This window comes from Bolinopsis microptera, chromosome 3 (assembly GCF_026151205.1).
Source record: "Bolinopsis microptera isolate Bmic1 chromosome 3, MBARI_Bmic_1.0, whole genome shotgun sequence".
Lineage (NCBI taxonomy): Eukaryota > Metazoa > Ctenophora > Tentaculata > Lobata > Bolinopsidae > Bolinopsis > Bolinopsis microptera.
Window position 1 is genome coordinate 16,463,140 of NC_087074.1, and position 21,164 is coordinate 16,484,303.

The 21,164-nt window shown below is 37.8% G+C and overlaps 5 protein-coding genes across 6 annotated transcripts in view; 2 read left to right on the top strand and 3 right to left on the bottom strand.

Moving 5' to 3' along the window:
• Positions 1-6,400, top strand: part of LOC134812973 (DNA repair protein RAD51 homolog 1-like) — a 63,261-nt gene extending 56,861 nt beyond the window's left edge. The window contains exons 2-8 of the mRNA XM_063820608.1: positions 3,202-3,302; positions 4,021-4,113; positions 4,329-4,529; positions 4,705-4,928; positions 5,144-5,329; positions 5,659-5,722; positions 5,825-6,400. Coding sequence (XP_063676678.1) covers positions 3,203-3,302; positions 4,021-4,113; positions 4,329-4,529; positions 4,705-4,928; positions 5,144-5,329; positions 5,659-5,722; positions 5,825-5,979 — 1,023 coding nt within the window. The 5' untranslated portion in view covers position 3,202 and the 3' untranslated portion in view covers positions 5,980-6,400. The remainder of the gene's footprint in view (positions 1-3,201; positions 3,303-4,020; positions 4,114-4,328; positions 4,530-4,704; positions 4,929-5,143; positions 5,330-5,658; positions 5,723-5,824) is intronic.
• LOC134812705 (POU domain, class 2, transcription factor 2-like) overlaps positions 1-21,164 on the top strand; it is a 1,142,226-nt gene that overhangs the window by 236,356 nt on the left and 884,706 nt on the right. The gene's annotated exons all lie outside the window — the stretch shown is intronic.
• Positions 1-21,164, bottom strand: part of LOC134812970 (T-complex protein 1 subunit epsilon-like) — a 93,686-nt gene that overhangs the window by 30,388 nt on the left and 42,134 nt on the right. The window lies entirely within an intron of this gene.
• On the bottom strand, positions 7,640-16,351 carry LOC134812467 (heterogeneous nuclear ribonucleoprotein R-like). Its single transcript, XM_063819917.1, has 10 exons — positions 15,480-16,351; positions 15,101-15,297; positions 14,789-14,907; positions 14,488-14,647; positions 12,778-12,868; positions 12,367-12,530; positions 12,022-12,093; positions 9,538-9,654; positions 9,281-9,396; positions 7,640-8,573 (listed from the first exon to the last, which is right to left on the bottom strand). Exons 1-10 carry the CDS (start codon positions 16,276-16,278, stop codon positions 8,249-8,251), a joined length of 2,160 nt encoding a protein of 719 aa, XP_063675987.1. The 5' UTR covers positions 16,279-16,351; the 3' UTR covers positions 7,640-8,248.
• LOC134812468 (target of rapamycin complex 2 subunit MAPKAP1-like) lies at positions 16,448-19,782 on the bottom strand. Its single transcript, XM_063819918.1, has 3 exons — positions 19,681-19,782; positions 19,042-19,194; positions 16,448-18,910 (listed from the first exon to the last, which is right to left on the bottom strand). Exons 1-3 carry the CDS (start codon positions 19,765-19,767, stop codon positions 17,564-17,566), a joined length of 1,587 nt encoding a protein of 528 aa, XP_063675988.1. The 5' UTR covers positions 19,768-19,782; the 3' UTR covers positions 16,448-17,563.

Below are 21,164 nucleotides of genomic sequence, written 5' to 3' on the forward strand. Positions count from 1 at the left end.
AAGTTAAGGGGGCAAGGGGGGTCTTCATGAAATTTCAAGGTGATTGCTCAAAAAATGTAGGAGAAGATAGATTTTCAGGGAGAGCGATTGAAAATCGCTCGCGCAATACAATTACGCATGAGCACTGACCTTTGACCAGCGATAACTTCGGCTAGGAACAATATTTTTCCATGGGACCAAAAGCAGCAGATAGATATCACTCTCCTCTATCAGAAACAACTATAAAATCAATTTCGAGAAAAGAAAGAAAAGTATATAAGCCAAAGGTCCTATAATATAAACTAAAGGCGTAATATATAAAACTGGAAATATATAGCCTGACAATACCCATATGTTTCCATGGGACCAAAAGCAGCAGATAGATATCACTCTCCTCTATCAGAAACAACTATAAAATCAATTTCGAGAAAAGAAAGAAAAGTACAGGGTGGGCCAAAAGTCAGTGTGCAAACGTTGGGTCTTATACCTCCGCCGTGTTTTATATTTGAGAGCTGTTGCTTTGCAGATGGCATACTGTACTTACTGGTTCGAGGATTCCGTCGTCAAAATTTGAAAATTCGAATAATTTAGACCACGCCCATTCAATATTAAAACACCTATATTGTTTTCTCTGAACATGCTGAACGCCTAATTTTTTTAGAGACGGTAGATTATCAAATGTTGCATATGATCTGAAAACATGAGGCAAAACGAATTAGAAATGACGAAGTTATCAAGCATTTTGTGTATCTTGTTAACAAAATTGACTGGGTGATTATGTGACACCGTGACACGACACCTTAATTGGGCACCCTTAACAATTCCCATAATGTTTAACGGGGTAGTTAACGGGGTCACCTTATCACGTGATTAGGTAAACCAATCACCTGATCACACGTAATGAATAAACTCGTTATGCTTCAAATCTCGGTCATCTGAGAAGCTACAGTTCTAATTCTTTCAGGACAAACGTAATTCGAATGGCCAAACACAATTCAATAACATTTAGCTTGATCCGACTATCCAAACTATCAAATAAATGTGAAAATGAACATCCATTTGAAAAAAATGAACGCAAATATTTTTCGAGTTGACAAATTCCTCGAACCAGTGGTGGTACTAAGTCATACCAGAAGGAAGTATTTCAATTGGGCACTCAGTGACTGAGCTATTAAGGCCAACGTTTGCACACTGACTTTTGGCCCACCCTGTATATAAGCCAAAGGTCCTATAATATAAACTAAAGGCGTAATATGTAAAACTGGAAATATATAGCCTGACAATACCCATATGTTTGAGGACAAACATATGGAATTTTTCGAAAGGAGCCCCATAATGTCGTCCCCGATCATTTCAAATATATTACAAATTTGAGTGTTTTTGAGAAATTAGTGTCCTAGCAATGATAGTATTGGTACGAATATGACAAATTAAATTATTCTTTCAGTCCGAGATCGAGATAGAGAAGTTGCCCTCTCAGAACTGAAGCAGTCGTTTGACACGCTATCAGGTGACTTGCCTGAGGACTGATGAGGAGTTAGTAGACCTGCGAGTCCTATCAGAACTCAGAAGAGGACTTGGACTTCGTTGGTTCAGAAAAGTCTGCCAGTAACAGTGATAAACCAGACTATAGTTCACGAGAATGTCCACAGGTATAAGCACAACCTCCTTTGCACTCACCAAAACGCTAGTTCAGGTGAGTTTTTGAAGGCAAGGCTCAGTAAGCTCATATAACAATTGTTGGCAGAGATAAAGGGTTCTGTTTAGGGTTGTTACTATGGAGTGCAGTCTTATTGTGACAGAAAATCTATGCTATAATATGCTTAAATTTATGTTGTGTAACATTGCCATACAGCAGGTTGGAAATTTCAATATTAGTAGATCAGGCATCAATATTCAATATTGTTTCAAAGATAAAGTGCCGTATTAAAAGCTCTTAATTAGGGACTCTTTAAATAGTTTAAACGATTTGAAGATAAACCTATAATTTAAAAAAGTACAGTTTAAAAAATGGAATTTACTGTGATTGCTGGAAAGTGTCTGATGAGTAGAATTGAAGGAGATAACTATTTGCAGAATAAGAGTAAGCATTATGGTTTTATTTAGCAAAGAAGAAGTTTACTAACTTGAACGTTTGGTTTAGTTTATTGAATTTATTTATGAAAATTTACAATTTAAATTATTACGGTAAGATTTTTTAATTAATATTTGTGATGATATAATTATGTATCATTATTTGATTTGATTTGTAACTCGAGGATATAGAATACAACTTGAAAGTAGATATATTATTACCTGTTAAAGCATTATATTGCTTGCTCGACGGGGATAACATATTGACACCGAAAATAATTGCTTTATAGCTTATGATTTTTATTATATAATTTGATTATAAATAAGAGAGCGAATTTGAATTTGTTTGTGTTCCTCTGGTTCATGTTTATGGTGGGGTGCAGTATCTGTTACGTTCAGTCACAGGTAAATAGTAAACCACTAGTCAGATTAACTAGAGCTCTTATATCAATGCATCAGCTAATACTATTATTATACTACATATATATATATGAATAATAATCCCACAAACCTTATGATATCCCCGTTATTTGATGTGCCTAAAAACTTGTTTCACTAAAAACTTGTTTTACTAAAAACTTGTTTCACTAAAAACTTGTTTCACTAAAAACTTGTTTCACTAAAAACTTGTTTCGCTAAAAACTTGTTTCGCTGTAGTCAGTGGCGTAACATTGCCTGTTGGCGCCCCCCTGCCGAAAAATCGCCCCCCTATTCATGGCGCCCCCTCCCCTTTTGGTGCCCCTCCCTAAAATTGAACAAACTAGGTGATTTTAGAGGATACGCCGGTGAAATCTCTAAAAAAGTGCCTATCTAGAGCAAAACGCGCAGTTCTGCTAGTACTTTAGTTAAGTTTTCGAAATTGTCCCACATTCAAACGACGATTTGGCGCCCCCCTAAGACGGCGCCCCCCTGCACAGCGGGGCCATTCGTTACGCCACTGGCTGTAGTGTACTGACTGTAAACTATACTATGCGTTTGAATTGACTACTTAGTTTGTTTATAGTGTGACAATTATTATGATACACTTTGGTCCCCAATCCCCATCTATGTACAAAGCCTTTTATCAAGGCGTGTATATTGTGGTGCATGATGAATCAAGAGTTTTATTGATAAGATGAAGCAAAACCTCTAAATAATATTATCCACCAGAATGGCAAGTGCGGCTGCAGCAGCACAGTCCGAGCAAGCTGAGGAACTTGAGGACTGTGTCACCTACCAGCACGTCAAACTCCTGGAGTCTGCTGGAATTGGTGAGCTGATCAATATGCTGTTGTATCACGGGGGGCCGGGGGGGGGGGGGGGGGGGGGGGTGACACTCCTATATCATATGTTATAACTTTGATGAAAGGAAAATTATGAAAATGTCCTACCGGTGGACGTTTTCATATTTCAGTTTTCCGCAACCCAAATTTCATTGTTTTGACTCTATTTTTCTTGAATGACCAGTGAATGAGTTAGTGAGTTGATTGTGGATGGCACAAGACACGATTGAGGTACTGAAAGTTAGGGGGCTCCTAAACAATAAACAAGTTATTTATTTATAACTCCGCCACACAGCACATGATACCTCACATAGCACGTGATACCTCACATAGCACGTGATACCTCACATAGCACGTGATACCTCACATAGCACGTGTTACCTCACATAACACGTGATACCTCACATAACACGTGATACCTCACATAGCAAATGATTCATTTAATACTGAACATGGTGGAAGGTAAAGCAACACAACCCTAAGTGAGTGTCGTCTAGCTAGTGTCTAAAAGATAACGGCAATCCGGAATTGGAAATATGGTGGCAGATCATGTTTGGGAACCTAAGTAGAGACAAATGAATGCATCGCTTGTACGTAACGCGCGACTAGATTATGACATTTTGTTTAGCAAATACCCATACTGATCATACATCTTTGACATAAATGCGCGGCTCGTCCTCGTATCTTAAAATTCCCGCTTTTGCAGGAGCAAGTGATGTCAAGAAACTTATTGAAGCAGGATATAATACTATTGAGAGTGTAGCATATGCTCCCAAAAAAGCCCTCCTAGTCATCAAAGGTAATTGCTTCGATATACAACTTTTCTTAGCCACGCAATCATGTATGTGTGATGTGCTCTCAGAGGCGATTGCTAGATTACTTGCTTTTTTTAGGATTTACGTTCTTGAAGGTGGTTTTAACTTACATAACTAAATTAAAAAGGGTTAACAGTTCTTGCTCATTCGCTACTACAGTTTGGTTCACGCCATGTTGTATGAATAAGTTTTTATCCAGGCATCAGCGAAGCTAAAGCAGACAAGATCCTGACCGAAGCAATGAAGAGATGTGCTATGGGTTTCACAACGGCAACTGAATTGCACAGAACAAGATCAGAGATAATCATGCTCACTACAGGGAGTAAGGAGTTAGATAAGCTGCTGGGGGGAGGCATTGAAACTGGCAGCATTACTGAGATGTTCGGGGAATTCAGAACAGGTTAGATTGGATATAACGATCAGTTCCTTGTGTGAAAATGTTATCTTATTCTTTCAGTTCTTCATCTCATGAACATGGAATTGTTATATCTGGTTCGTGACATGTTTTTATAATGCCCCCCTCTCCTGAGAAGTTGTGAAATAACAATAGAACCTCACCTGTTGTTCCTCCAAAGGTAAAACCCAGTTGTGTCACACACTAGCAGTCACGTGTCAACTACCCACTGATATGGGGGGAGGGGAAGGAAAGTGTCTGTATGTGGACACAGAGGGAACCTTCAGACCTGAGAGACTGCTTGCAGTGGCAGAGAGGTACGGGCTGGACGGGGCAGCTGTGTTAGATAACGTGGCCTGCGCTAGAGCTTTCAACTCCGACCATCAGACACAGCTGTTATTGCAGGTTAGTTTTTAGTCTCCTGTCGGTTAGATTCTTGAAAAGTAAACGGTTTTTAACCTCGATTCTTTAGTGCGGATCGCGGTCCAAGTGCAATTTGAATTAAACTAGAACTGAGATGTCTTATTTATCAGATTAAATAACCCATTGGTCATTAAGACCCACTCCCCGGCGCCTTAGTCAGTGCAGTGGTCGGTGAAAGTTAACTGAATATTAACCAGGCGAGCAGTATGATGACAGAGTCAAGGTACGCCCTTCTGATAGTGGACAGTGCAATGGCTCTGTACCGGACAGACTTCAGTGGGCGTGGTGAACTGTCTGCTCGCCAGATGCATCTAGCCAGGTTCCTGAGGATGTTGCTGAGACTAGCTGACGAGTTTGGGGTTGCAGTCGTCATTACCAACCAGGTTAGTATTGATAGATCGGCTATTACATTTACTGGTGATAGCTTTGCGACTGAAACCACACATATCATGTAATTAATATATCAACTTTCTTTACTTTCTTCTCAGCCAAGGCAAACGATCCTAAGCGGCATTAGACGTTCATTAACTTAAAATTAAAAGCTTCAAATAATGGGATTTCTCATTTCATCTATACATTTTACGTTGCTAAGCTTTGGCAGATTCGGCTCTAGGTTTGGTTCGATTGCACGACTACAATCAACTGGAACTGGAACCTGCACTGAACTTCAGCAAGTTGGTTTCTCCTTTAATTAAATCAACTAATTTGTTAGGTTGTTGCGCAAGTAGACGGTGCATCAGCTATGTTCAGCGCTGATCCAAAGAAACCAATCGGAGGTACGTTTTCCTTCTAAGATCAAAAGTTCTTCTGTAAAGTTTGTTGCATATCAAGTTTTTATGATATGGTTATTAATATTTTACCAGACCTCTATTTTTCAGGTAACATAATGGCCCACGCCTCAACAACCCGCCTCTACTTGCGCAAAGGACGGGGCGAGAACAGAATATGTAAAATATACGACTCTCCTTGCTTACCGGAGAGCGAGGCTGTGTTCTCCATAGGAGCCGACGGTATCGGGGACACCAAGGACTGAGGCAGATATAAAATATTATGTTAAATTCTGTTTTTAATAAGTTTGATTTTGGATTAAAAGAGAGACCATTTATATGACCATTATGGATTCCGTACAGACGATCAAAATCTGAGACCCTACCATGTATGGATTGAACGATGGTGCATCTTTTGTATATAATTATAGGCTGACATGAGTTTTACAAATTGGAATACAATAAACAATTGCTTTGTTTTTCATTACATACAGAGGTCGCACAGGATAACAGAGTTTCAAGATTAATATTTTCTACATTGTTGAGTTGACTTTTACGGCGGAAAAACTTTGTCTGACAACTGAATGAGTAATTATTGGTAATTACTGTAATTACCCAATTACTACATAATTACCCAAATACTGCCTATGTTATTTATATTTAGGGGTCGTTCACACATTGCGTTATCAGTGGAGGGGGTTCTCAAATGATTACGGTTGATAACGAGGGGGGGGGGGGGGTTTGGCTGTTGATTACGTAATCAACATTTTCTTTTTTACCCTCTAGAATTTGACAATATTTTAATTAAAATGTCACTCAATTTCACTCTGATAGTGATAAAATTTAGGAATGGATCAGCTGCTAAAGTAGTTTGGAAGGTGCTTGGCCGGATATCATGGCATTGATTTCGGCTCATAATGATCAGGGTAGCATGAAACGTAGAGAAAAGTGTTTTCCAGGGGAAAAAGTCAAAAAGTGGGGGGGGGGGGGGGGTCAGGCCATGATTACGTAATTTTGCTGTCAGGAGGGGTGGGGGGTGGGTCTTGATTACGGTTGATAACGGAGGGGGTAAAAATTGCTAAAATATTGATTACGTAATATGTGAACGACCCCTGATTTCCATTATCTTTGAATAATAAACAAACCAATTGTAAATGTTTCAAGATTGACATATCTTAGATGCCTTACTTTTAATTTTAGGTCAGGAATGAGAAGATTAACGTTAAAACAGGACAAGGGAGCTGTTAGGTGTGAGGAGGCATTACCTGATTAGGGGCCATTGCATTATGACGTCCGGCGTATAGGGAGGGAGGGGAGGGGTCCATCTACCCAGGACGTCCGGCGTATAGGGAGGGAGGGGAGGAGGCCATCTACTCAGGACGTCCGGCGTATAGGGAGGGAGGGGAGGAGGCCATCTACCCAGGGCGTCCGGCGTATAGGGAGGGAGGGGAGGAGGCCATCTACTCAGGACGTCCGGTGTATAGGGAGGGAGGGAAGGGGCGGTTTTGGAAATTCGGACAAACCCAGGCAAGAGGAGGGGGCGCCAGCAATGACAGACACCACGGTTGGCGTCCTAAGTCCTTATACAATTTGCCCTTACACAATTTGTCGAAAACTGGTCTCAAAAAAGGTAGTTCTCATAAGAGGGCGCTCCAAAAATTAGCAGTAATTGACAGTTAAGGAACTGTGGTGACAAAGAATAGAGCGATTTGTTTGAAAAAGTTAACAACCCAACTATGAAATGAAAATGTTTTCTATATATTAAAACCAAAACACAACGTAATAGTCTACATTCTGAAAATTCTGACAACAGAAAGTACACTAAAAAATCGTGATAATATTTGAAATTGATTTGGATTGAAAATACACAACAACAGGGAAATGGTTTACTCCGTAATCCAAGAATCCTCTAAATTAATATAATAATACAATTGACAATACAAAATTTTAGTAAATCCATAAAAAGTTCTCATTTTAGTGATCACAGATCACATCGACGGCATGATATTCTTATGCATAATATGACAATATCACAACACAGCTAATTAATATACTCATAAAATGTCTGGTATTTTATCGTTATATGTATGATCCAGATTTGTACAGGAATGGTTCTGGCCTGGTCTCGTTAAAGTTGTCTCATTTCTAAACTGGTGCATGGAGGCTGGCTACTGAAGGTCGCTCCTACTAAATCGCTCGCCCAAATTTTAAGAAATTTCTTGTGAAAAGGCCCTTTGGGCATGAAAGTGATCTAAATCGGTGTATTTATGGACGCTGATTCCGAATCACCCCCATGACGTAAGGTTAAAATGCTTCCCTGGAGAAATATCGGCAAAAAACCGTTTTGGTCACGTGACAGGCTAGTAAAACACGAATTCGATTGTTTAGGACTCGGGTTAGGGTTAGGGTTGTGGTAAGGGTTATGGTTAGCTTCGGGGTTATGGTTAGGGTTGGGATTAGGGTTTATGTAAAACCGTTTTGTACGGCTGCAAAACCATAAAAACCGAAGTCACGTTAAATTTTTGGGCGAGCGAATTAGTAAGAGCCACTGAAGGTAGCAACAGGAATCTTATCATCATCCATTCCAAAGAAATCCAAAATGTCTGCTCTCTGCTTCAGTCGTTTAGACTGAGCCAAGCCCATGTCAAATTTACTTTTTATTTGTTTGTGGAAATTTGTCTCTAGTTGGGCTTTATAAGAGTTGTTGGTGTAAGCTTCCACCGCCACGTTCTTTATATTATTATATGTAAGGTTCGAGTTGGAATCGTGTTTTTCACTTCGATCAGAAATCCTGCGTTTGTGAGACTTTTCCTTTCTTGGCTTTTCCTTCCCTGTACTCCACACCCATCGTTCATTGGACCTGAAGTTAAACAAAATTAAATGCCTGCAGCTCTGCAGAAATAGTGGAATTCATAGAACGTAAATATATACAAGATAGTAGCTAACTTGCAGATTAGGGAATTAAATATTAGCGCGCTCTCATTGCTAGTTTCCGATGAAACAGTACAGCATTTCATCGTAAAAATGTCCTCGCGCGTTCCGACTATTGTAAGCTATTTTTCAGAACTTTGCCACAATAACTTGGAGCAGGTGAGTGTAACTGCAAAATAAACCCATTCAGGACCCTCCAGCCTCCTTGACCACAATTATTGTATTTAAGTAGTAGTAATCTATACTAATCCCAATAAATCTGTGGGTCTGTACGAGTTATGGGACTGGTTTTTAGGTATAGTTTCGACAAAACTCTGACGAAGCCAATAAGCAAATTTTTTAATTGGCCGGTGGTAAGTGGTTTAATTGATGGTTTTGTACCCCAAATGTAATACTAAAGTGTCTCACTTTTTCTCGCACACTCTCTCTCACTCTCTCTCACTCTCTCCCCATTTACAGCTCCCCTAATTACTGTTTTGCACATAATTAGGTGATTTGGCAGTGGAGCCTATTACTATTGGATAAGTATTACGTGACGGGCGCTCAGAATTAAAATTACTCTAATGTTACCGGTTTCTACATCCCTGACTTGCATTATATTTAGAGATAAGTCAAATGTTTAGATACAGAACTCACTCAGTATTTCCAGTTGATTCTGCAGGAGGAGCCCACATAGACGACACTCCTTTGTTTTTCTGTAGCGTATAATCGTTATATCTCCTCTTAGAGGGGGTAGCCCACTTTATGGTTATCTGATTAAATATTCAAACTGTTTAGTGAACATTTTATGTGAGAATTATCAGTCTTTACATCTAGATAATATCATTATTCTAAAATAACAATTTCCACAGTAAAGTGATTATAAAAGAGAAGAACTAATTCCGACTTCTCACCTCTGCACCTGAAATAGCAGCAGGAGGTTTACTGACAGTGCTAAGTGCTCCTTCGTGGGTCTTGAAGGTCACAAAAGCGTAGTCACCCTGCTTACGTACTTCATCCATCTCCCCGTGCTGGAAATATGCCAACTTTAAGGGGGCCGGGGGGGGGGGGGGTCTTCATCAAAATTATCTCGAAATCGACTTTATAGTAGTTTCTGATAGAGGGGAGTGATATCTATCAGCTGTTTTTAGTCCCATGGAAAAATATTGTTCCTAGCCGAAATTATCGCCGTTCAAAGGTCAGCGCTTATGTGTAATTGAAAATATTGGACCTTGATTTTTAGAGGTCCAAGATATTCAAAATCGAATTAAAAATCTTTAAAGGCCTATCTCAAAATTCTGGCTCTAGAGTTCTCTTCTAACTGATCCTAAAAACATATCCTGAAAGTTTGAGGGTGATTGCTCAAAAAATGTAGGAGAAGATAGATTTTTAGACTCGATTTTTAGAACGCGCGATTGAAATTCGCTCGCGCAATACAATTACACATAAGCGTTGACCTTTGAACGGCGATAATTTCGGCTAGGAACAATATTTTTCCATGGGACTAAAAACAGCTGATAGATATCACTCCCCTCTATCAGAAACAACAAATAACGGAGTAGTTCGCTGTTTATTAGTTTCATGATTGAAATACTGATATCTGGATATTATCCGGTTGGAAGAGACAAGGACAAGTGAAACAAGGAAGTTAGGAGTAAGGGCAAATTTTCGGCGTCAACGCCATCTTCAGGCTAAAATTGTTATAAATGTTAGTATATAATAAATGCTTCTATACTAGTTAAAATGCTAAATTAAAATTACACACACTGAATACAGGTTACATCAAATGGTATTGTACATTGTACACTGAATACAGGTTACATCAAATGGTATTGTACATTACATTGAAAATAGTGATGTACACACGTTTTACACTCTGTCCAAGTACATAATATCTACTGAACAGCAGGGTCGTGTGCTATTTGTTTAAATTTGTCTTTGAATATGTTGTAAAAGAAATCCCTTAAGCTTCTCGCACTCTTCTTTGTTATTGATACTAGGTTTAAATAAATTAATGTAGTAAGCTTCTGTCACTTTACGTTTAATGGTGCTATATAAGTTAATTTCTAAAATATCGAAGGAAATATCTGGTTCTATGTTATCGTGAAACTCTGAATAATGAGCAGCCAACGCATTATCAGGATAGGTTAAAGGCCTGTTGACTGCTCTTCGATGCTCTGAAAATCTATCGTGTGCTGTTCTACTCGTTTCCCCTATATATAGCTCTTGACATAATTTACACGTAACTTTGTATATGACACATTTTGGTTTGCAGTCGTGATTTGTTGTGATGAGTGGACATATGATACAGTTTGGTATGGTGCAGTGTGGTTTGTCGTGTGGTCGTGATGAACATAAGATCTCTGAGAGTTTCTTACCTGGTGTGAATATGAATTTGACCGGTAAGTTGTGTGAGAGGGCAAATTGAGTGACTTCTTTGGAAAATGGCTCGTTGATGAATGGTAGAGTGCATGTTACGTGGTCGGTATCTTGTATGTTTGATGATGAAGGGTTATGACGTGTTGTAGGTGAGAGAGGGTGAAGTCGTCCTGTTTTGTTTATACGTCGTGGGTCTTGGTAACCGTTGTTGACCAACAAGTTGTCTACTATCTTCATGGACTCTTCTTTATACTCTGGCGTTGATGAGCAAAAAGCAGCCGTTTTGTAGAAGTTCTTGATTGTGGCTACTTTAGTTCCCTCATTGTGGTGGCTGTTGGCGTGCAGTGTGATATTCTTTTTCTGCTTCTTTCTGTAGAATTTGTGGTGTAGTGTTCCCTGTTCGTCGATCTTTATCTGGGTGTCGAGGAATGGGGTGAAATCCTGACGGCTTTCCGGATAGTCAATTTCCCATTTGAGCAACTGGTCTGGGTCCTCGTTTGAGATGGACTCCACTATCCTCAGAGCTTCTTCTTTGGAGCTGGCTAGACTCCCGGTATCATCCACGTATCTCCGGTAGAATGAGACGTGTAAATCAGTGTAAATCGATCTTCTCTCGAACATATGTACAATACCATTTGATGTAACCTGTATTCAGTGTACAATGTACAATACCATTTGATGTAACCTGTATTCAGTGTGTGTAATTTTAATTTAGCATTTTAACTAGTATAGAAGCATTTATTATATACTAACATTTATAACAATTTTAGCCTGAAGATGGCGTTGACGCCGAAAATTTGCCCTTACTCCTAACTTCCTTGTTTCACTTGTCCTTGTCTCTTCCAACCGGATAATATCCAGATATCAGTATCAGAAACAACTATAAAGTCGATTTCGAGAGAATTTTGATGAAGACCCCCCCCCCCGGCCCCCCCCGGCCCCCTTAAGTCTCTGGAACTTAAATATGAAGATTTAAATTGAGTAATGTGAACTGACGTGTTACATTTCTAAACCCTTACCCATATGAGGCTGAAGTATATCGCCTCCTCGGTGACAGCAGTAGTTAATCCTCGTATGAAAACTCTTTTACACTGAAAATCAAGCCCTTTCATTGAAACTAAACACAATACAATCGTAATAAAGTTCTACAGGGCCCTCAGAATGAGATGAAAACCAACTATGTAAGCTGTGGACGGTGTAAAACAAGGAAGTAACACGTTAATGTTTGAAATATCAACGAAACATCCAACATATGAAATTGACGAAATAAATAAAATCCCTAGATTATCTCTGTTAATAAGAATATTGAGACTTTAGGAACATTACCCCCCCCCCCCTATTATAGTGTGGTGCAAGGATAATACCTCAGTATTGATAACCACATCATTATTTTCCGCAGGTTTGTCCATAACTCTGGCCCACTCAGCATTTGTAATGGTCGTACCAGCAATCTTGCAGCGGCCACTTTTAGCTTTCTGCATAGCTTCTCTAGCTAGCAGCGAACTCTTGAAGTCCACAAACACAAACCCTAACAAAGGTTATTCTTAGGGGTCTGGGGGGCCGGGTTCTGGATACGATTACAATTTCAGTTCAATAATAAGGGGGTTCTGGGGGTCCTGGATACGATTACAATTTCAGTTCAATAATATGAGGGTTCTGGGGGGGGGGGGGGGGGTCCTGGATACGATTACAATTTCAGTTCAATTTTGACAAGATTTCATCGTAGACCAGCCGGTATTTTCCACTTAAAGAACAAGAAACTAGAAGCCGCTTACCTCGGTTCTTTGACCTGTCATTGTAATCTTTATTAAGAATTACACTGGTTACACCCGAGAAAACTGATTGGAAGTCCTTCAGCAGATCATCCTGAAAGTAATTGATGTAACGTTCGAGCTGTTAGATAGAAATTAATGTATGACTCACCTCTCCATTTATTATACACAAATTATAAAGAGAGAGAGAGAGAGAGAGAGAGAGAGAGAGAGAGAGAGAGAGAGAGAGAGAGAGAGAGAGAGAGAGAGAGAGAGAGAGAGAGAGAGAGAGAGAGAGAGAGAGAGAGAGAGAGAGAGAGAGAGAGAGAGAGAGAGAGATAGAATTTAGAAGAACTGTTGAGAGAACAGTCAAGGTGTGTGTTTATACAACTTTTTCTCATTTCGTAAAAGCTTTCAGAACGCTCATCTTCGATAACCCAACTATTACGCCGAACTATTTATATTATATATTCATCCTACGAGGGATTGCTCTTCAATTTACTATATATTCAGCTATTTATTAGATGCCTTTGAAGGATGACCGCTATAAATATTAAGATTTGTCCCCCGATATTTAGTCTCTATAGCAAGGGGCTCGAAACCGGTGAAACAATTGAGCTACATCTTGTAAGGTTCGACTATAAGAGTGCGTGAATTTATTTTGGGTGCGTACGTCCTCAGTCCTGTATATTTGATTTCTTTTCTTTGTATTCGTTCTCCCGCGTACAGACTTATTTTTTTGGAAATACGACATCTGATATCTTCTATGATATGAGGTGTGCATGATCAATCAAAATTTTCCAATCAAAATTCCTGAACGTTAGAAATTTATTCAAGATAGTTGGAATTTTGTATTGAAGTGATAACAAGATTTTTTAACCCAAAAATTCCTTACGGTTGCCAACAATCCTGTATCTTATTTTATTAATGAATATGGTAGATTTCCTGTCATTATTTTTTGTCAAGTTCTCAATTTTCACAGATCATAGTTGTTGATTAACATTTCCCTACAGAAGGCTAGCAAGTACGCAAGGAGAAATCAGAATTGGATCATCACATCAGGTGAGCGATGATTAATAGTTTAATTATTTATTTAACTAATTATCTTTATGGTAATCTGTTTTAGATTCAACATTCCATCTTGTTCTGTTTTGTCTTATAAATACAATGAACTGTGTATAACGTTTTGTAACTGCAAATCTTTAGTCTTGTTCCACTGATCTCCAAGTGTGTGCTCATGTTCTAGTAGCTTGTGTTAGGGTTATCTTTTATTGAACATGTAAATTGGAACTTCTAAGATAGACGGAGAGGTTGATTGTTCAGTTAATGGAAAGTAGTGGTTTATTTTGGAATGTCAAGTGGCCGACAAGAAAAATAGGCATTATTCAGAAACTTTAACATTATTTTCACTAAATAAATCCATAAAAGGTAGTATAATAAATAGTGGTAATAGCACAGCAAAGTGTGCTCATTCAACTCAAACTCACACCATCTCACAAAACAACTCTTTAGATATATTACTAACCTTACACTGTGATCCAACCCAAAGATATCACCAAAACATCTCATTTTTCAACTAATTAATATGTTGTGTGTAGTTTCTTTCAACAGGTTTCAAAGAACATTATACACAATTCAAGATTCAACTTAACGATCAAATAAGATATACCCAACCAGTTATTAAAATATTAATTGAATGATATCATTAAGAAGATTAAATTCATTTTTTCTTACTTCAGTTAAATGTCGAGGGAGCCCCCCGAAGAACAAGCGATTGTGGCTAAGTCCTCTTGATAACCCGATGCGCTTGTTAAGTCTAATGTAACTCTGGTCGTAAGCTTTTACTGCTGCTTCTGTTAATGAACGGTTTTCGTAGTTCAAAAATCCAAAACCGCTGAGGGATAATACCTGTGTCAATCTTCTGGAAGCAAACTATTCTCTATAAAATTAATCATTAAGTTATTATTAATTTATAATCATTGCACGATAAATACGATTGTAAGAAATGAAACGATTTTAGTGATTTTTAACGAACCGATTTAGATTTGACTGAGAATCCATCATAAGAACGATACTTTTTATCGTTCCTATGCTACAGAAATGCTTGACTAGTTCATCCTCATAACAGTTTTTGGGGATTCTTCCGATAAACAACTGAAGCATAGAGATGATTAAGATTATGGATTATTAAAGAAGCTAATAAAAAAGAAACAAAAAATGGCAAAATAATTATGATATGCTTTGAAAGATGGACTGAGCAAACAGCCCTAAAATTAAATACTTAGGGCTAAATAAAATGATGATAGAATGTCAAGTAAAATAATAATAGTTTCCGTTCACCAGTTACCTGGTGGCTCTCATTATGATAATCTTCTTCTTCATCTCCTAGCTTAAAGTATCTTCTGCAGCCCGATTTGACGAACACTTTATAACCTTTAGCCAGATTACTTTGATAAAAACTGTCAAGCCGCATCTGATCTTGTAATTCCAAGGGGACTACTTTGTCCTCACGGTAGTTCTTATACCCCTTACAAAACCTGCTGACTGTTTTGCAAGTTAGTCCGGAGTATTCACAGGAACAATTTTCTCATAATTTAAAAATCTTAGAATCGTATTTTATTTCTGTCCTCTTATCTTAACAGTGTAAAAATAAGTTGCAGTCAGCATTATTATATTCAATGTATATAATGGAAAAAAAATTGAAGCGCCTATTCATGGTAACTGACACATCTTTTTGAAGAGATGAAACTTATCAGCTGACTGATTTATTTCCACACTCCTAAATTCGTCGAAAAACTCTTTTAGGTTTGGATCTTCTTCGCGCTGAGACTTTCTGCTGACACTCTTTAACAAATTTTCGCCGTGTTCTGAATCCCATTCAACATTACCCAAAATGCCATCTTGAACAAGCCCAAGAAATTGTTCAGCCACATCCTCCATGCATCCCTCTTTAAGCAGTTTGGCATAAACTGGTGGATATGTCATAAGATCAATATCAACGTATGGGTCGTACTCCACAGATAAGGGGATAGAAGGACGGTTTTCTTTTTTAAAATTAACTGCCACTTTTTGCTTTTCTGCAGTGGGCGAATGATTTTCTTGAAATTTTGAATTGAATGTGTCTTGTTGTTTAAAAGGAGACTTCCCTGCAGCCCTCAGTTTGTACTCCCTATCTATCTCATCAAAGTAATCATCGTTCAATGAATGTGATTTGTTAGAGTCTTTTTGGACATTCTCCTGCTCTGTGCTGTAAAGCACGTCATCAGGGACATTATCAATGTCTTCTTTGTAATGGTTTGTTACTCGAGGCTGGAGTTGAAACATTCCAACACTTCTAGACTCAGCTGGGAGAAACATTGCACCATCCAAACCAGGAATACGTTCCCGTTTTGTCATAAAACTGAATTTGGAGACGGAACTTTTACTCCCATTTCGCAAATTATCTGCAGGAGCTGTTCCATAATAATTAGCGGCAATGTCGCCATAATCGTCTGGTTTTCTTAAGTCAGAGTCACTGTTATACATGTCACTCCGTCTTGACTGACTTCTGCGTAGTTACTGTCAGATCTTACAAAAACATCTTACGAGAAAGTTTGGGAACTGTCAGATCTTACGAAAATATCTAATTTTTGGAGATTTTTGGAAGATTCAAAAATCAATTTTGGTCCGTGAATTTAGAACGAAAACTCAGTAGTAAACTTAATATCAAACAAGATCAATTAAAAAATATACAGAAAATCAAAAACTAAATGGCATTGTCAACGCATCACAATCTTGTATCAAAACAACAAATATAAAGAATCAAACTGCAAAAATCAGAATATTGCCAGCCCAGAATCAAATTAGCGCACAAAATACATAAAACACAGTGGACCACTGAATCAGTTCCGAGATGACAGACAAACTTCAGTACAACACAATCTTACTATGAGGCCAGCTTTTTACATATGCTCCTTTATAAAATAAGCTTTTACCATATTTTTATTAGTCAATAAATCATGTCCTTAGCATTGAATCTAGCTTTACAAGAAAATTCCTTAATCAATTTTTAAAAGTTTTTAATTAAAGCTCCTCGACCTATTTTCAATTAATTAGAATCACAGCCTAAAAACCATCCAAATTATCATAAGAATCGAGTTTATAAACTTTTCAAAAGCTATGTCATATACCTATGCCTCGTAAACGGTAAAATAATAATTGGCGACTAATGAACAAACTTATGTCGACAGCATTAAATCTGAAATTGCAGCATTGTTGAATTATCTATTCACATACACAAACCACTAAATTCATTTTCATTGTATCTATTGAATTTAACAGAAACACCGAAAATCGGACCAAACTAAAGCTGGTCCGCAATTAGAGGTTTCATTATTATCTCAGATTACATTATTCACTTGATTCGAATTTGTCGACAAAATAATGTGATCAATGGCATTACCATCACAAGCACGTTATCAATTGCAAGTTTTCGTTCAATTGACTTTAAGAACTTAGATTTAAAGAAAATACAGAGGGAAAACAGTTGTAAGTAAACAACAGGAATGCTCTAATTTATATGTAATGGAATCAAGGCAGCCTTATAGCTTTATAGTTCATTGAATCATGTTATGAACATAAAACAATGTAACTATTGAATGGACGTGGAAAAGGTATAAAAACTTATTGTTATGAACCTCTGACTCAATTTCATTGGTCACAGACCAGCCAACTAAAATAAGGAGAAAACCCTTCTCGAAACAACGTCACACCAAGCAAAAATTAAATAAAACTGCTAAAATCAAATCAAAGAACTTAAAATCGTGGAGTCTCATCGAGGCGTACCAAACGGCGCCGACAAGAACGAACTTAACTTACTAGCACTACTGCTAGACTGTGTGTTATACTTCCTGTACAAGAAATAGTTCTGTCTTATTTTGCTTTGCAGCTGATTTATGATGAAAGTTATCTTGCGGTGAATGTGGTCACCCTTTGAGGGGGCTTCGAAAATGTAATCTTTCGGGTCTTGATTATCGTTCAGGTAAATTAGTTTAAGTTTCAATCGGTCACCGCTGAATCTGTCAACCAAAATCTCAGAAGAGATCAAATTTTTGCAAGGAATGCTCTCTGCTTTCAGCTTAAAAGGCGGCAGAGGTGATTTTGTAAGCGGGTCAATCTCGATCTTATCCCCTGAAATACCCAACTGAACATCAATTTTCTTTTTAATAACCCTTGCCTCGATCTGAACCACAAACACCTCGTAGTTAAGGGACTCAAAGCGACTGTACCCCATCACCGTGTCAGCCTCCATCTCTACCTGACTAGTTCTCTTGGAATGAGTCCTCACCAGCCTGAATTCTAACGTGTTCATGTCCTCCAGGAAACCCTCTAATTTCACAGAATCCCCCGGAGAGGTAAGTTTTTCTAGAACATATTTCCCGCTCATTCGAGCTAAGTTTTTCTCGTCTCGTTGGCTGCTCTGCTCGTTATACACCCCTGAAGTTGCCCTGAACTGAGTTCTTTTCTTCACAGCACGTGTAAAAATATCCTTCATTTTCACTTTCGTGTTCCGGAAATGGAAGGTGGTGTGAGTCTTATCATCGAAATGTATCTTCACAATGATCTTCTCGTCCTTATCCTCCTTATAAAGGGCCAACTCAAGCGCTCCATACCCAAAATGATAAGAGTAATACTTCTTTATAAGGTCACGTGATGCTAACGGTTGGAACATCAGAATATCGTCATCGTCATCATCATCTGTCTGAAGATGCCTCAAACAGTAATCATCAACAGTGCCCCCCAACTGAGGTTGCCTCCCCTCGGTACAATACTGAAAGAGGATCAGACCTATAGCTTCATCTACTGTGGCCGCTGATATCACATTCATATCAATAGTGTCCTCAGGGTTCTTAGCCATGGTTAGAGTCACTCTCAGTTTAATTGTGTGTGAAGATTTTTGAGCGTCGAACTTAACGTACTTTACAAACGGATTTTTAACGTTTTTAGTTTTAGCCATGAGAAGAGAAAAGGAAGAAGAGCGCCCCTTGGTGGAAGGTGCACTGTTGAAGGGTACGGGTTTGAAGACCGTATCCGCGTCAATATTCTTGCTAACTTTACTGGTGTCTAGAGAAACTACCTGCGTCTGACTCACGTTGGAAGTGTTGCGAGCCACTGCCCTCTGAAATAGTAGGAAAGAACATTAACTAGATTGCTTAAATAGAGAAGTTAATTGTTTCCCCGTATTTCATGCATACATACTGATCATATTAACAAAGTTTCCAGAACATAATGAAGCGTGATGTAGCTTACGTGTTTCTGTGTGCGCACGTCTTCATTAGCTACGAACATATCGTAACTGCCAAACGGCTGCGGGTTCTGAAACCTTTCAGAGGACCGTATTGAGCTGAGTCTCCTCGTCCATTTCCGGTTAGAGAGTGTGTCCTCTGTCTGTGTGTCCAACACCTGTCAAGGATGTTATTTAGTGTGTAACCGTGTTATTATGTTATTACATCGTACCTGAGTCTTGGGAGAGATTCCAGTGGAATTATACTACTACTGCTAGTACTACTATTTGATAAAAGGTACAAGGCAGCGCATAGCACATAGTCCGACACCGTGCCTCATGCACATATTGTGCTAGGGTGCCAACTTGGCACTGTGCCAAGTGCTTTAAAAATATTAGAGTGTCAAACTGTAGTTAATTGCACATTCGGAACATGAAGACTTGTAGACAGTTGCATTTTTCAAACATGTTGGTGAAAATTCCTTTTCCATCCATCAACAAACGCCAGTCGACGCACTAAAAACCTCTAGGTAATTTTGTATGGCTTTTCATGGCTAGAAGTGCGATGTACCCATACTATTCTGTATTCTTATATTTATATTTGCACTCTTTTACACAAAATCCAGATAAGATAAACATTTAAGTAAGTGCGTTGTCATAGTTACCATTTCAGAAACAAGACTCGTATCATTCGTTACAAATACATTCTTTATATGTCTTTGAAGGAGATCAAAATCATCGAGTAGTGCCATTCCTGTAATGTACTGTAATTAGAGACAATTGTAAGTAAAATTACTGTTAATAAGTCTTGTGATGTAATTAAATGTTTAAGTTCTCCTAGTCCTAGCAAATTTAAGGTTCCGTAGTCTATACGACCGAACAGATGACACTTATACAGTGTATAAGTGTATAAGTGTATAATATACACGTTTAAGATATTATATGGAACCAAGTTAACTTAAACAGGTGCCAGTAGTTCTAAGTCTTGTGTAATACGGAGGTTTTAAAAATAAAACATTTGCAATTTAAAATGGAAACCCTCAATGAATATTACAATATATTTAATGAAATACAATTCAATTATCAATGTGAACCCCAACAAATACATGATGCATAAAAATCCCATAAACTATGAACATAATAAAAACGAAATACATAATACAAGTTACGAATAAATTCTGAAATTAATGCAAACAAAACATGAGAACTAAACATGATCACACACATTTGATTAAGATTAAAGCATTATGAATTACCACTGAATTAAACTCAAATAAGGTATTATTACAAATCCTGAACAAATAAAAATCCGACCTGCGTAAGTGACCTAGACGAATGTTGAACAATCCTAAACTCTCAGTTGCCGATTTAATCTGATATTTAAGTAGTATTATATCCTATCAAATTATAGCGAGCACTCTTGTCAAAGTGAACCATTGCTACTTCCCGAGCGTTTATAATATCATGTCTCATAATCAAGTTATAATCCATATAGTCATAATATAGCCATAATTATGTAATCAAGTTATAATTAAACCAATCGTTTATAATCGTTTATAATACCCTATCTTGTACAATATTCTATTATCAAGTTACAAGTCAAAATGCAACAATTTACAATATATCTTTAAGTACATGATCAAGTTACAATATAATATCTTCTAACCAAGTTACAATATAATATCTTCTAACCAAGTTACAATATAATATCTTATAACCAAGTTACAATATAATATCTTATAACCATGTTACAATATAATATCTTCTAACCAAGTTACAATATAATATCTTATAACCAAGTTACAATATAATATCTTATAACCAAGTTACAATATAATATCTTATAACCAAGTTACATATAATATCTTATAACCAAGTTACAATATAATATCTTATAACCAAGTTACAATATAATATCTTATAACCAAGTTACGATATAATATCTTATAATGATTCTTCGGAATTTCGCTGGATTGTACAACTTTCGTCTTGGTAGATTCCAAACACAAGGAAATTTTTCCTTTGGTTGGTAATATACTCAATGATGGAAGTATAGTGTATTGGCTATGCCCCGCTTACTAGTTTAGCTCTTTCTAGTCCCCTGCTACACGGCATGTAAACAGGGATTGGCTAGTTAGAGGCGGTCCGT